The 16,648-nt window shown below is 38.7% G+C and overlaps 4 protein-coding genes across 5 annotated transcripts in view; 3 read left to right on the top strand and 1 right to left on the bottom strand.

The window, feature by feature from the left end:
- LOC134811244 (malectin-like) overlaps positions 1 to 16,648 on the top strand; it is an 85,833-nt gene that overhangs the window by 4,221 nt on the left and 64,964 nt on the right. The window lies entirely within an intron of this gene.
- Positions 1 to 16,648, top strand: part of LOC134811248 (large ribosomal subunit protein eL31-like) — a 59,823-nt gene that overhangs the window by 13,954 nt on the left and 29,221 nt on the right. The gene's annotated exons all lie outside the window — the stretch shown is intronic.
- LOC134826707 (bone morphogenetic protein 4-like) lies at positions 3,279 to 15,237 on the bottom strand. Its single transcript, XM_063839198.1, has 7 exons — positions 14,938 to 15,237; positions 12,575 to 12,705; positions 12,095 to 12,290; positions 11,785 to 11,942; positions 11,546 to 11,637; positions 4,589 to 4,672; positions 3,279 to 4,385 (listed from the first exon to the last, which is right to left on the bottom strand). The coding sequence occupies exons 1-7, from the start codon at positions 15,167 to 15,169 to the stop codon at positions 4,220 to 4,222; spliced, it is 1,059 nt and encodes a 352-aa protein (XP_063695268.1). The 5' UTR covers positions 15,170 to 15,237; the 3' UTR covers positions 3,279 to 4,219.
- LOC134811969 (uncharacterized) lies at positions 8,071 to 9,050 on the top strand. The gene is made up of 2 exons (XM_063819138.1): positions 8,071 to 8,201; positions 8,318 to 9,050. Exons 1-2 carry the CDS (start codon positions 8,071 to 8,073, stop codon positions 9,009 to 9,011), a joined length of 825 nt encoding a protein of 274 aa, XP_063675208.1. The 3' UTR covers positions 9,012 to 9,050.

Below are 16,648 nucleotides of genomic sequence, written 5' to 3'. Positions count from 1 at the left end.
ATATATTCACGAATTCATTACGCTGGAACTGTCTGGATCAATAATCGAAGTATCAAAGAAGTCGAAAGTGCTTGGTATAGGACTATTAAGGCAGCTTTGGGTGCAGTGTTCAATGTAAGAATGTCCACAGCTGAAATGATATTAGGTGTGTTGCCACTAACCATATCAAACAAAGTGAACTCGGTGAAGCACCTCCTAAAACTAAATATATTTCCTGATATAGAGGATCCACTGAAAAAACTCATCGATGCCCAAACCCAATCAGGCAGTTATAGCCCACTCACTGGAAAGATAAAAGATGTATTTCAGTTTCTATTGTGGAAATCTTCGATACACCCTGAACACTTCACCAAGGAGGATCAAAACATCATAAACAACCATGACCTTGAGAAATTCTCCAGTTTATCAACAAAAGGATGCAGCTACAGTAAATTGGTTATGAAACATTACAGTGAACAGCTTTGGCAATCTTCCATAAACAGCCAGTATCAGTTGGAAGGTTATACAGAGGCACCTACAGTGAGCACCACAAAGCTTAAGTTTCCGCCCAAAACAACAAGGCAACTTGAAACCCTATTCCTAAGTCTGTTCTACCCCAACAACATCATGAATGAATTTCTTCACCGGTTCAACAGCAGCAAATTTGATTCTCCACTGTGTGAATGTGGACGAGGGGAGCAAAACTCACTTCACCTGCTTATCTTCTGTCATGATATAAAACTAAATAAAAGGAACAGCATGAGTGAGCTTCTCAAAAGACACCCATTCCACAACATCTTTAACCAGGGCTATGGTGGAAATTCAATGTTAATATCATGGAGCAGACTTCGCGAGTTCTTTGATTTAGCGGTTGAAATAACAAGGGATGCAGAAGAATTCCTTCGAACAGAGATAAAACTGTAAACAGTGTGTCATATTCCAACTACTACACCATCCCTATGATTAGTGAGCCGGGTTCAATGTTAGACCGGACGAAGCATATATTTCATGAGCCGGGGTCAATGTTAGACCGGACGAAAAAATGGTTACATCTCAACAACGGATAATACTACAGAGGTGCCATTACAGTTAAGTTCTGTTACCTGAACTCTAATAAACAGTTTTGATATTATAGCATATACTATAATATTACGAAAGATATTTTACGACAAATAGGTTGTTTACTCATTTATACACCAAAGGTTGGTGTTATTTTAACTAATTTATTATTGTTAATAAAGTTTATATATTGAGAATTTTATACAGTAGTCTATAGACCAATTAAATTATTTTACTGGTCACGTGTATGGTTAAGAGTTTTATGACATTAAATGAATCTATTTATTACGAGTATTAAGGACTGCTAGTATATTTTATTTATTTGTTTTCACTTCTGCACGTTTAGGCAGTTGCTCTTGTGACCAGAGTTTTAGAGTTATATATATATATATATATAATGAACTGACCCGGAACGGTTTATACATTTATATTATAATTATAACCTATCAAGACGCGCGCCGAGTTCAGAGTTGGACTCTTGATCGACAATTTTGATACTTAGAACAAATTTGATTCACGATATGTCAATCCTTCGCAGCTCGGCGAGGCCCAATGGTGCATTTTACCGATCTACTGAAGTGATTGCGAGTTGTATCACGTCGTGATCCCTTGTCATACGTTGTATGACCCGCCGCGCACGAAGTGCGCGGCTCCCCCTGTAGCGTCGAAGACGCTATAGTGAAGCGACCGTGGGGGTCACCACGTGATACAAGTGATCCCGGCCCCATTATCGTTTCACTAAATGACAATGTATGTATCGTGACTCATGACTACGATACAGCCGCGCACTCGTGCTTGTTAAAATTTACTTCACATAGCCATGTGTCTACGCTTAACGGGTGATACTCGTAAAATATCTGTTCCATATATTGGACCGTCGACGAGTCCAACTCGGCGTGCGTCCTGGTAAGTTGTAAACTTACAAGTCTACGCGTACTGCGTGACGCGAGAGGGCTCTGGTTAGAGCAAAAAATTTACTATTCACTTCGTCGCGTAGCACTTGCCTCGGGTCATTTCGAGAAAAAAGCGGCGCGCGCTATTTCGAAGAAATTTAGACGAGTAACATCCGTCAACTTGCGTTTGCTAGTTTATTGCTTACTTCTTCATTTTCCATCATCCATTTGCCGCGCACTCAGGCCAGGATAGGCACGCCTAAAAAATATTTACTCTTTTTTACACTTGAAATAAGCTTGAAACAAATTTTAAATGTTTTATATCATATATATATATTATAGTCTATGTCGTCTGTTCTTGTCATACATTGTATGATCGACCCGCCGCGCACGATTACAATTACGCGGCTCCCCCTGTATCGTTGAAACTCTTCAGGGGTAAAACTCTACAGGGGTGAAACTCCACTATAGTGAAAAGATTAATTGACGATGTCAATTCATCTCAGCTCGGCGCTGTGAGAAGCCTCATTGAGTGCGCGGCGCGGCACAGTAACGCATCGCGCTACAATGAAAAGACAGTGGGGGTCACGACGTGATACAAGTCGGTTCCAAAGCAAAAATGTATTTATTGTTAATTCATAATTGTGAATTGTAAAACGGGTGATACTTGCAAAATATTTGTTTCAACTATTTGACGGATGTTACTAGTCTAAATACTTCGAAGTAGCTTAGCGCGCGTCGCTTTCTTCTCGAAATGGCAAGTGCTACGAACATGAACGAAGTAACGCGCGCCGGGCCAGAACATTAACAATGGTCAATATTTCAACTATTTTTATACTACCGTCGACGAGTCTAACTTGGCGCGCGCCTCGTCTTGTTAGGTTTTGCATCGCGCTACATGTAGCGCGATGCACTACTGGGTCGCGCGCGCATCAAATAATGCTTCTCTTCTTCTTAAGCAGATAGGCGAGATGCGAAGAATTGACATCGTCAATCAATGTTAGGTTATAACGTATAAACCTATAAGTAATTCTCAAACTGCAATTATTGCATGCAGTTTTTTAATCTTTGTGTTAAACACATGCCTTTTGTCCAAACATGAGATCAATATTTCGGAGAAAATGGAAAAGATGTTTGTTTATCCCGCAGTAAGCCTCGTGACAGGTGTGGAAATATGACATTTCCATTGGACGGCGCAAGTCGGCAAGTATATACAATACCAGGCCATTTGGTACAGCTAACTTGTAACTGTAAATACAGTATTTGAAATTGCTTGAAAAGTATTTACCTCGTACCTGCGGCACACCAATCCCTATGCACCGCGACCGATTTGAACAAAAGACAGGCAGTGGCAAGCTAGGTTAAGGAAAGATATACGAAATAAAATTTCCAGCATTGTTTCGGTGAATCATGTCAAGAATTTGAGCACTATACATATAAAATCAGGTACCGGATCTGTCAAATGGTTAATCTCGATTTATATTTAGAACTACGAGAGTAAGTTAATTGTTAATACATGCATTTGTAGTTGTAGTATTTAGTAATCAATATATATCTAAACAATGCGAATACATATAATCAATGATAAATTTTGTTTTAGATTCTGATTATAATTTTATTAATAAGGGAAGTTAACCAAAATGCAAAACATATTTACATATTTTGAACCTGGGTTGTGGGTTTCGCTCGCGAAATCAGCTATCAAATCCAAATTTTGAAAAACTTACAACCGATTAGTATAAACAATCATTTAGCGAATGATTCTCTTTCGTTCTCGCAAGGGAATATAATACGTTATTATAATTAAGCACACGATAAGCTAGCAGTAGCAGGCAGGGGTTCGTATTTATGTATAAAAACTTAACGGTAAGTTTTTACGTAATCGCGTAGCGACGAAAACACTACCACTGAAATCAGCCAAATTATAGCAATCAACAACCGTATCAATATACCAATAAATCTCAATTTTACAAGCGGCCCGAGAAATGAGAATTAGTTGTATGTTTACAGTCTTTCTTTTCTAAAAACATTAGTCACTGTCAGTAGTGTTTACCTTCAACCGGAAAATACATAATCGCTGGCATTAAAGTATTTCCAGTTACGTGATATTTAAGCGGCTCTGATTGGTTAAGAGGATCAACCTCTTCGGAGTCTTGGTATATTTCAGTATTTCAGTGACTAGCGTCTTCCTTAGTCCTCTTATAGGTAATGGTTGGTCATCACCATTTTAATGCTTCATCATCGACGGCGATCTCGGGCTGATAAAATCTGTGAACCTCTGAATTTCATCAAACACACCCACACCCTCCCACCAAAATGTTCTCCACCAACTGCACCACGATGTCCTGGTCCTCACCAATGAACATGAGGACAGTTGGGAGAAGTGATGTTGGGACACACGTCGTTTCAGTTCGGATCCCAGCAAGACTGTATAGCCGGTACAAGTCCGGGTCTCTGAAATTAAAGTTCATTTTAGCAACTTCAAACTTTGGTCGACGAAAATTGATTAAACTTCTTAAATTAGATAAAGCCTTACTCTAGGTTCACCCTCACGACGAACAGAAAACGCGAACAAAAACGACGGGGACAATGGACATGAGTTATTTAAAATTAAAACATACGAATAAATTGACATTATGATGTAAGTGTGACTGTACCTGGATATATTGCTGATGATAAGGTTGTAGTTACTGGAGACATCGTCCCTCATACACGTCCCACTACATGAGCCAACCTCTAGTCTGAAACAATCAATTAATTATCAATTAGGATTTAATTGACTCAAAGATAGATATTTGTGAGTGAAATGTTGAATGAAAACTTGGCTAATTATGCCAAATGCTAGAGTTAAACAGTTTTAAATCGTTAAATGTTTACCAATGAAATACTGAAATTTAGATCACTATCCGACATCAGAAGAAGTCGAGATATTTGAAAATAAACATCGCTCCTTGAAATGGTTAGTCATTCATCCAGTTACTTAGTGGAAGAAGACTAATCACAATCACTGCTGCCTATAAACGATCGTACAGTAGTTCTACTTACTTTGAAAACAGTGAAATAATGCTCGCTTTTTTTGTAAACGGATTGGATTGCAGAGGTTATTCTCTGTGTTTTCGTTTTATCTTCTACATCTACTTTTGGATTTGAGAACTCCCCATTTTGTTGAATCGTGAAATCTGTGTTAAAAGCTTTTAAGCAGTAACTCAATTCATGTGCACTCAGCCTGATTATCTCGGCATATGTTTATCAACAAATTTCAAATTAGATAACATATTATGTAATTATCCGCAAACTAGTATATAATTACACCAATTTAATCGTGATAAATGTAGCAAGACGTCGATTACTGTTTATTACTGCGTACACACTGAATGCATGACATGTTAACGATTGTAACCTAATATGTACTTCTTTTTGAGTCGCCAGGAACATTAGGTGATAAGTTTGTAGTAAACGTGGATTATCAATGATAATAATTCGACACCATATTATGCTGATGGAAAATGACAGTGGTGTATTGCGCTTCAATCAAAGCCGTTACAGCGTAGTTTATTTGCAGTCCTGATATGTTGGAACTTGGACCCAGCTAAAATATTATTTTTAACTTTATTACTTATTTCGTTGACTTTTCTTGTGTAGAAACCTTAGATGTGTGAACTAAATCGGTTCACACATTATTATTTAACATCTCGTAAACACTTTAACATTGAAATTGTATCGAAAATTAAGGGCTTTCCAATTTCCAAGCCACAGAAGAATGATTATGAGTCTATTTGGATTAAATGATTTAAAGGGCGTTGAGTAGTTGAGTAGATGAGTGCTACGCACACTACGAAAAGATAATTTAAAGTAGTACCTCTTACGACTAATCGTGATCAATGAAGTCATCCTAAATTGATCCGCACATGGATGCGTCTTTCAGGTTCTTAGCTCATCTTATTCATTTGAATTGTCTCACTTTGAATTATAATTTATGTGATTATGTTAGCTTGATTTCTAATATCAGATTTCTAATTCTGATCGAAGCTGGTACTTGCCACTTGGTATGTTGGAGTCTACCCGATGGGCAACTTGGAAGATATATACATACGAACCTATATTTACTAATTAGGTAATTTCGACATAAAGACCTTAGAGGCCCTTCTATTGGAGTGATGACGGAAGAGGTGTGAGATTGCGCAACAATAATGACGTTTTATGTGAACGGTCACGAAGAGAAACGTAAGGCTGATCGCACTTCAGCAGCTTTCAAATTATTCACTTTTAACTCTAGGCTTTTCTTTTTGTTCTAGGCTTGCCGCTTTCATTTCATCAGACAAATTTACGCAACAGTTACGTGCTGGACAACACATGGAATTTGTACATTGTATTTTCTACGAAGAATAATGTATAACTCTCTCACTATCAGCTTCTCAGTAGAAACATATACGACTCAGGAACACTTGATTGCACTTTATTTCGGTCCGCTTTGCTTCAATGAGGTCGATCGGTCATCGTGCTGCAGTGTACGTCAGTTGTATTAATCAACATAAACATGGTTATTTTGCTATGATAACTGATACCATTATGCTGGCACTACTGTCTAAAGACCTGATAATATATTACTCCCAGACTTCTCCCACAATTATCAGAGCACACGTCATGCACTTTCGGCATAAAGGCTAACACCTACACTCTATGGTAGTAGTCTATAATCTATACTAGTCTATATAATAATCTATACCAGCAGTATACATACAGTACATTTGTACTACATATCAACTTGTTTTGCATAGTTGGCAACATCGCCTTACTTTTGTCTTAATTTTAATGACTGCATCCTGTACAATGTACAATGTTTTTACCTGTGTACAGTTCAACAAGCTCTACTGAATGAAGATTTAAGACCCTTTGCTCCCGCACAGGATACCTTCTTAATAGTTTACCTACTGGTACGCTTGGAGTTAATTTAAACTAATGTAATAAATTCCGCTACGGGATATGTATCGCATAAGTAATACGTATACATTTTAGCATTATTTTGGTGTGGCCTCTTCTTTTTAAACTAGTCGGATAATTATCATTATACAAGGATATTTAACTAGCTGCATTGAACCTGATCAAGCCATGCAGTGGCGAAACGAAGGGCCCCGCCGACCCTGAAGGGGGGGGGGGCAAATCGTCGTTTGAATGTGGGACAATTTGGAAAAACTTAACTACGGTACTAGCAAAACTGCGCGTTTTGCTTTAGAAACACACTTTTTTAGAGATTTTACTGGCGTATCCCCTATAATCACCTAATTTGTTCAAATTTAGGGAGGGGCGCCAAAAGGGGAGGGGGCGCCAAAAGGAGGGCGTTTTTTCAGCGGGGGGGGGGGGGGGGGGGCAACGTAACAACGTTACGCCATTGAAGCCATGAATCATTGTATATTGTATTATTCAAATATTATCATATATTATGATCATATTAATTTGTAACTTGCAATTAGTTATGAAATATACACTATACTGGCTGCAGGTGGGTCGTGGCCGATGATTAAGTTACTGACTCCGGTAAGATACGCTATTCTCAAATCTGCCGTTCACATTGAGTTTGTTCTTACCAGAGGCAACATGTAGGTGCGGTAATATTTTGCAAATAGTGCGATTCTGCCTAAATTTGTTTATGTACGGCAAACTTGGAAGAAAAAAACGCAATTAAGCTGAAAAATTCGCCAAATTTGCAGCCTTTAGGCAGTCTCAGGTTGAATTATTCAACAGCGTAGTATATAAAGTTGCCTTGTACAACATTGCTGAGTTTAACACAACAAATGATGTACAAAGTTATAATTACTCTCATTGAAAGGTTTACAATTAGATGGGCAGGATAACTGGGTAGTGGGTCAAGTTGAGCTGGTGATGAGCATAATTGAGGCACATTTTGTGCAATGTGCATAAGCCAAAACTCCTGCAAGCTATAATATTATTTAACTATGATTTGCCATATTTAACAAACTTGCCATATATATTGGTCCAGGATCACGATATATAACCGGACTTTTAGGCTAGGATATGGGACACACTCAACTATTGTAAGTAGAAGCAAAAGTCCAAAAATCTCCCTTAAGGTATATTCTTCTATTTTCTGTTATCTCCTAGTTAACAGCTTATCAACAGAATGGCGGTGAACTTCACCAATGAAGAGCGGGAAGTACTACTTCCGGCATTGGCAGCTTGTGCTAAAGACTGCTACTTCTTCGAGCGAAAACACAGTTTGGACAAATTCGCAACTGAGTTAACTGAATATAGGTTTGAATAATCCTAATAATTTGTACATTTTAGTTTCATTGCTGCTTTTGATTTATCAAAGTTGTGAGTATTGACATGGATAACTTGCTTTGTTCTGCTTATTTATGTTTTCCCAGAGTAGAAGAGAACATGAGGTCGAGTAACAAGGTCCAGTATGCAGTGTACCAACTAACAGGCATTCCAGAACACTCCAACAAACGAGTCCTCGCCATACGCGGCACTAAAACTACGCGCACCATCCTCCAAGACATCAGCATGTTGGACCCGGGCCAAGTTCTGCGGGAGTACCTGCCAAGTGTGTTCGGACAGTTGGATGAGACGGACGGATGGGATACCATTAGGGAGATTTGCAATATAGCCCAGGAAGCAGCAGATAGGATAAAACCTGATTTTATAACCGGCCATTCTCTGGGTGGGCTGATGTCTGAGGTGGTCAGCTCCTTCTCCAGGATACCTGGCTTCTCTTTTAATTGTCCCGGACCTGTGGGTCTGGTGAACGAAACTTCCTTTCTCAACCCTGATGTTGAACATTATCGGGGACTGAAGTTCGAGGTTCACCTCAGAGAAAATGATCCAGTTAGTCAGGTTAACTATGAACTTCATTTAAACTCAGAGCCATTCTGGCATCCTGGTACATCACATCATATGGACGATATGGCGGATGATATCCAGAGGGATTTCTCGACCGTAATGGACAAAGATGCGTTCAGTATGATCAGCTCACCGTTATTGGGATTGAACCACAGGGAGTCACGAAATTCACAGAGGAAGCAGATACTCAAATTCTTATTTAGGAGAAAATCGTCTTGACGAATATCTCTAGAAATATTTTGCCAATACCTCATCAGTTTGTTTAGTAGCCGCATGGAATATATTGAATGTTGAATGTATATTTTATTTTTAGCAGCATTAAGCTTTACTGTTCAACAAATCAATACGTCTACTAACAATAAGTGACTAACAATTCTCAATCTTATTTTTCCACCGTACCAACGTGAACTAAGTGCGCGCTAATGATGATATATAATAATTAATAACGTATGATATTTATTGAATTCCATCTTAAACAAAATATCTTGACCATCATCCGGAATCATGCCAAATGCAAAAACATCCACAGGAGGATGCGAAACAATCTAAGAAATGCCATACACAGTACCTCAAATACATTCAACATGCAGCGCATTATTCTATTAGAGCAGGAATTTGAAGGAAATCCTAGGATAGCACTTCATATAATACTAATACTAGTATAATTAAACATAGTGCCAGTCTTGAGCAAGATGTTATTTTCTGTACCTTGCCTTGAGTGACATATTGGTGTAGCAGGGTTTTATGGACGGCACTCGTTTAACGTTATGCAACATACAAGATACATGTATAATGTATATTATACCTGCAGTATCATGTATGTTTTTCCTCTTTATATTGCCTATTTACCTATTAGTATTTATATGTTGTTCAGTTTTCTTCGACATCGAATAAAAGACTTTTTGACGTCCAGTTCACTTTCTAATGGCATGTCTTAATCTTCACTTTCTTATCGTTTATTCTTAAGTTGCCTAACTCTGATTTCTCTTACGACTCAAATATCCGTGCTGCACGAGTTGAGGGCCGGACACCTTGGCCAGGTCCATCAGCGTCAATAATTAATCGCTCGCAGCCTTTTCATGACTCTCGATTATGCTGAAATGAGCTATTCTTAGTAATACTATCAGTGAATACATAGTACATACATAATTATTCATTGCATATTATATGCATCATACATGCACATTCTAAATTTATGTCTGATACTTTTCTGTCTCATTGAAAGTTGATGCGAGCATAGCATTTTTGGTGGGCTAACTAAGTACTTAGTACATCGAAAGCGAATCGCTCTTAATATTCATAAAAGTTATTTCCACGAGTTTTGTCACTTGTCAGTTGCTTTAGTCGTCTGTAGATTTCAATCATTACTTAGCCATTCTTCATTCTTCATTCTTCATTTATATGGATAATATCTTATCTTTCAGACAAGGGAGTAAAGAAAACTTTTCGGAAGTTGTCCTGACTATAGGAGACTCAGAAACCCCCAATAAGAGCAGACGAATTATCGCTCTGCTGCGCACAGTGTTATACTTGTAAAAAGGAGATACAATCGATGGCAGTAAACTTTTCTCAGAAGGGGAAGAGGGTAATTCTCCTCGCTTCTGCCATATGTGCTAACGATTGCTATTTCTTTGACAAAAAGGTGGGATTCCGTAAATATGTACGAGAGTTGAAGCAGCATAGAGTCGAGGAGAACCTTACGACAGACACGAACCTTCAGTACGCTCTTTACAGAGTCATAAAACCTGGACAATTCAAAAACAAAACTATCCTGGCTTTCCGTGGAACAGCTTCAGTCAGAACCATCCAACAGAATCTAGATCTGATTGATCCGGACCAAATATTAGCTCACCTCATGCCAGATCAGTTTCAAGGTCTAGAGAAAATTGAAGATGGCTGGGAGAAGGTGAGAGGTGCCATTAATTCAGGAATGCAGGCTGCAGAATCTCTCAACCCGGACTACCTTACAGGACACTCCCTAGGCGGACTGATAGCAGAGTCAGTGTCGTCCTACACCAGGATACCAGGCTTCTCCTTCAACTGTCCAGGTCCAGTGGGGCTCGTTACCGAGACTTCGTTTTTAAACCAGGACAGACGCTACTGGGAGGGAGTGCAGTTCGAAACACATCTGAGAAGGGGTGATCCAGTGTCTCAGTTAAATAATGATCATCACATGAACTCAGAACCGGTGTGGTATCACGGAGTTGTTCATGGTATGAAGGAGCTAGCTAAAGATATCAGAGGTGGCAAGGCTACGTTATGTTTGGGATGCGTCAGAGGAGACAAAGTTAAACCTCAGCCCAATTAAGGGATTGTTTTGGTAAAGTTTTGGTGTGCTTTTGCCATTTTAAAACTTACAAAATAACTTAATCCGATAAATTATGGTATTAGACTTTAGATTTTAGACATTATCCAGCGATACATTGCCGGTTTACCAGTGATTTGTCCAAATGAACTCTTAAAATATTCCTGCTTCATCTTTAGTATCTTTATTTTTAAAGATAAGGCCCCATTAATTTCCATCAACAAGTATTATTAGGGAACTGTTTTACAGCAATCTCAGTGAAACTTGTTTGAAGCCCTTTCTAAGTGAAATAAAAAACGGGTGATGTGAATACAGAATGTGACTAGTGAGTAATAATTGAATCACATGGTTCCTCAGAAAATTTCAAACTGAATTATCGCATAAAAATCATACAATAACTCAATTATCGCATAAACATTATACAATAAGTTTCTCATGAATGACTCACCCTGGCGGAGCTATGATCCAGGATTCCCAACCAAGGTCTCTGAAGTCGATGTATAGTGGTTCTAACGCACACCGCTCTGCTCCAAACTTATTCTGATAATAGGAATTGTATAATGCATATTATTTATATATGCTACTTTACAATATATACACAACAATGCTTATATGTGTTTAACTAGAAAAAAAGAGTATTTACTTGTCAAACGAGATAAAAATTCGTACTACGAAGTTCGTACTTACTGCTCGCCCAACATTTTTCCCGAACGGTGAGTGATTGAAGGCGGTTTCCCTAAACCGGTCCCTGGACCGGTCTCTGGACCGGTGTGATCTCTTGGTCTTCATGTTCAGGGGAACTGACATCATCTCTTTAGACCAGGCCACAACGAACGCTAAATCATCTGTAAAATTGCTTCAATTCAATATCTGTATATTATGAACATAGTAGTATGATGGCAGTTTATAAAAAGAAAATAGAGCATAATGTTTCCAAAATGAAAAGTTATGGTGATAATCATAAAAATTGTCGTCACACATCATTGAAATTAGGAACCTGTGTTATTTTCACTAAATCTCCAGGGTTCTGGAACAGACTTGATCTCATCGTTAATGGCTGACACACACAGCCCGTCTCTGAGCCAGAAATCAATGTCCTCTATACTTTGGGTGATATTCAGTTGAATCCACGATTCAGACCACTTTAGAACGAATTGATCCTCTCGTATACCATACGGTAACTTTCTTTTAATCTGCAGAATTAATTTAATGATTAAAAATTAATATGTATAGTTTATGAAAGGGAGAGTTTAGTAAAATATAAAATTCGGTGCAGGGCGCAGGCGTTAACATAGGACAATCTTTTCAGATGCAAAAGTAGGAGTTTTACGCGGATCAAGCAATATGCGTGATCAAATTCAATATTTAAACAATGCCCTCGCCCCTCTGGTTCTTTAAGTTGAAAAACTTAACTCCTCCACGTTCAAAAAATATCGATGACATAAAACCGATTTGTTAATCTTTAAATAGAACCAACCAGAATAGAAGTTGCATCTCCAGGATTCCCATTGACGAGGCTAGGAAGATATAGGTGAAGTTCGGCCTCCTGCACGCTTACCAGCTTATTGTAAGGTGTGCTATGTAACACCAGGCAATCTGTCCGATCATCTGAAAATATTCCGCGTCAACTATTTATATCAGTATCCAATCACAAGGTGATAAGTTCCAGAATCTACTGAGATCATCGGACGCTAAAAAATTAACATGGTCATCGAAAAAACGGGAATGTTAACAGTTTAAAGCATTATCGTCAGATGCGTTCAAAAACCGCCCCAATTTCGTCAAAAGATGCAACACGTGCAATATCGTTAGTATCGGATTTCGCACGTGCGATGCAATGAACACGTGGGCATTTAATTTTCAACGGAGGAGTGGTTTTTCTCAGTTAATAGTCAAAAGATAAAGTTAGTAGTCAATAGCAACGCAACTGCCTGCATGAATGGTGGTCACCATTATCTCTAACTGAACGTTGGTGGGCCAGTTCGCATGCTCGGAGCTCAAGTTCCGCGTTTAAATCGCGTGCGTGCGATTTGACAGCAAATAAATATGACACATACTTGAGTCCTCGTTGGAATTTGAGTATGAAGATTGAAAACAGTTAAGTAGCTACATGTTAAAAATGACGGCTCATTGCTAGTTAGCCCCTGCCAAGTGGCGTGCTCCGTGCACGAGCTTGTGAGATTTAAACGCAGCTCACAAAAACTTCACTGTTAGTAATCGTGGGGAAGCAGTCACGAGGTGTGAAGTGTTAGCTTTTACATGCTTGGGAATCAAGGAACTGGCTGGTATGGGAATATTACGCAATGAACTCTGTCTATAGCGGCTAAACGTATGACCGATGAGTTTTGTAAATCAGAATTCTGGGATATGAAAATATGCGAACCACTCATGACCGTTAAATTATCAAGATAGATATTATAAATAAATAAATTCACTCAAATAGCGGTATGCGTGGGGGTATCCAATGAAAAGCAGCCGGTTACCGACAAAGGAAGTCTAGTTTTTTAGAACTTTGTGATGAAGAAGATGAGATTTTGAGGTCGATGAGGAATGTGGTCTTAAAATAAAGTCGGTGATGGGTATTGAGTAGTTGAATTACTTTAGAAATAGCTGCAGAGGAATAATTAAAGATCAAAAAGATTTTATAAAACCGCACTTAATCGAACATATGAGAAGTTTCTTTAGCTATCACCGCAAAGGAATAATCGAAGTGAAATGGAATTAACAAAACCACAATCATTCCAAATTTTGAGAAGTGTTATTTTACTGAGAAAGAAATGAGTAAAAGCTTCAGTGGCAGAACAGAGAAATGAAAGTCGATACCACTTCATCTATGAAATATGACAAAACAAAGATTTGGGTAAATCTTTGTGCGACCTTTTTTACTTGTACTTGGATTATCAAGGAAGAAGGAACAACACATCGATGGAGAAGAAAATATTTTCTCTTACTGAGCCAATTCAAGTTAGGTGTTTGTAGGTATAATATTTATATAAATATTAACTTCCATGCTTTGGAGTTAACGTAGAGTCTCAACGCAATAAAAGACACGTACTCACGTAGGAAGAATCATCTTCTTTAACTTAATATTATTTATAAACCAATTCCCCAATTATTTGCAATCATTGGCACTGGCAGTAAATAATGCCAGGAAATTACATATATCATCGTATTGTGATTAATTTTTACCGGTTCTTGAAATTAATTGAATTTGAGAGAGACTACTACACTAATATGTAGAGATTGGATATTCCCAATTCGACCTCAGTTATCAAATATGATGGACCCACTCAAGAGGGCGAAGAATGAAAGGGTTCTCAAAATCATTTGAAATCAGTTATATCATTGGTAGCAGTTAGTCGCACGTACTTTTACATTATGTTTAAATATGAAATGAAGCATAGATATTTATGTTATAGATATTGCGATTAAGTTTACCACCGACGAAAGGTATGGTATTTTATTTACAGACTAGAAAGTTAATTCATCAATGCACTATTCTTCTCCTCTTCTATTTATAGTCGAATCCTTATGAAAATATTATTATTTGCTATTATTTGTCGAATATTTAGGGCGCTTCATTAGAAAAAAGGCTGGTACAAATATTTCAAGGTATTTTAGGGTTTCTGGAACAAATACATTAAGGTGACTAGTGACTTGAGTACGAATTATGGAATTCTCCAGGACCATTGCAATGAATTTGACCATATCGATATCATATATGGATATGTGAGTTATAACATGGTTATGATTAATTAAATGTATGCCAGTAACATTTATGAAATAAATGTTTGTAAAAAATCACGAGCAGTTACTTTAAACATTTGTTCGTTATCTTACCAGTTTTTGGGTTTAGCAGATAGGGTCTAGCAGTGTTGCCACTGGAAGTAATACTGTCGGGGTATGCGTATATCTTAACAAGTTGTTGGTACACATATGGTATCTGTTCGTGGAGACCGATGCCAGGCGCAGCACGGGAGAGAAGATCTCTCATAGTGTCGGGAGATAAGCGGCCTCCGCGCAGTGTTGCCAGACAACCGGGCACCAGAACAAGTACTGAGAGTAGCAGCATGACAAACGAGCGAGTGAGCAGACTTGCCGGCGCCTCCACATAGTCCACCAGTCTGACGATCCGCCCACGTGGGGAGGCAGCGAGCTCTGTGATTGGTGGGGAGTGTCACGTGGCGGCCGGGCACCGTGAGAACTGGAGACCGAGCAGCCAGACGTAGTGTCTGCGTGTCACCGGCCTACTGCTACGGCTGGACACGCGGGTCTGATATTATCTGCCGTGCATGTTCTCTTTCACACTTTCAATTAGTTAGCTAGCTGAGCTGGAGTGCTCGTTACTTTTCCAGCAGTGCACACATGATCACGTTCCTGGGACTGACTAACGACCAGCTGAGGAGGAGAGGGAGGAGGCCGGGTCCTCACTCACCACTAGAGACAGAGTCCCCTGTTACATCCGCCAATCAGGGGGCAGATCCGGCGCATGTGACCAGAATAGTCATTTATTGGACTCTCAGCTATCGGATTAGAAATGTGATTAGGTACGGTGTTGTGTTCAGCCCTTTAGGGAGAGAACCTTGAATCCGATCTTGCAGACGCTCTTGCAATAATTTGTTCTGGCTTATAAATTACTGAGTATTAAATTTAATATGGTGCTGTACTTTAGTTCCAGACAGACCGGAAGCGAACGACCTCCCCAGTTCTGGCACAAATTCGTATGGAAAATAGTAATATTAGACGATTTAAACTCTGTAAGTGTAGGTGGTCTGATAGAGGGAGCACAGGCTGTTGAGTGTTGGTGATATATAGAAGGTGATATTTGCAATGGGGGGAAATATAAATTACCATAAATGTTCGTTCTATTAGTTTCATACAACGGTCAATTCAACGACCACATTTGACAATGTCAGTACTCAGTGTGGCGAACATTTCATATTAATTTAACCATAAATCACGTTCCATTACATAATCGACATTTTTAATAATTTTAGTCTAGCCAAAAATTACACATAAAACACAAAGTTAGGCTGCTCCTCCGTCCCTCCTCTATTTGAACTCGCGTTTACGAATATGATTTTCACATGCGGGGTGGTATTAACGTTAAAATTTAGTACAAAGCTGTGAAAGTTGCGCCTTGCGGGACGTTTTATACCTCTTCAGTCTTGATTGTGCGGTTTGGCAGGAAGTCCAACTTCAATGTTTTCGCAAACCTGTGGTTTTCCGTGAAATCTTCGTTTCATCTCGTTTCGTCTCTCATTACTCCACATAATTGAACCTAAACACGGAGCATGATTACGATAAGGAAATTAGGTTAATTAAGAAGTTGTATGTTTTAAAGGGGGTGTCGAGGTGTATCATAGGGGCGGATATGGTAATGGGTAGTTTCATACTGGGGTCTTAAAACTTTAGCCTAATGTTAACGTAAATAGGATCATGAACTCTTGGAGGAAAATACAGGGTCTAGCATGGGAGCACTATCATCTAGATTCTAGATATTTAGACACTTTTAGATGTCATAAATTTCTCTAGTAAATCCATTTAAAAA

Source organism: Bolinopsis microptera, chromosome 2 (assembly GCF_026151205.1).
Source record: "Bolinopsis microptera isolate Bmic1 chromosome 2, MBARI_Bmic_1.0, whole genome shotgun sequence".
Lineage (NCBI taxonomy): Eukaryota > Metazoa > Ctenophora > Tentaculata > Lobata > Bolinopsidae > Bolinopsis > Bolinopsis microptera.
This window is presented reverse-complemented; position numbering and strand designations above follow the sequence as displayed.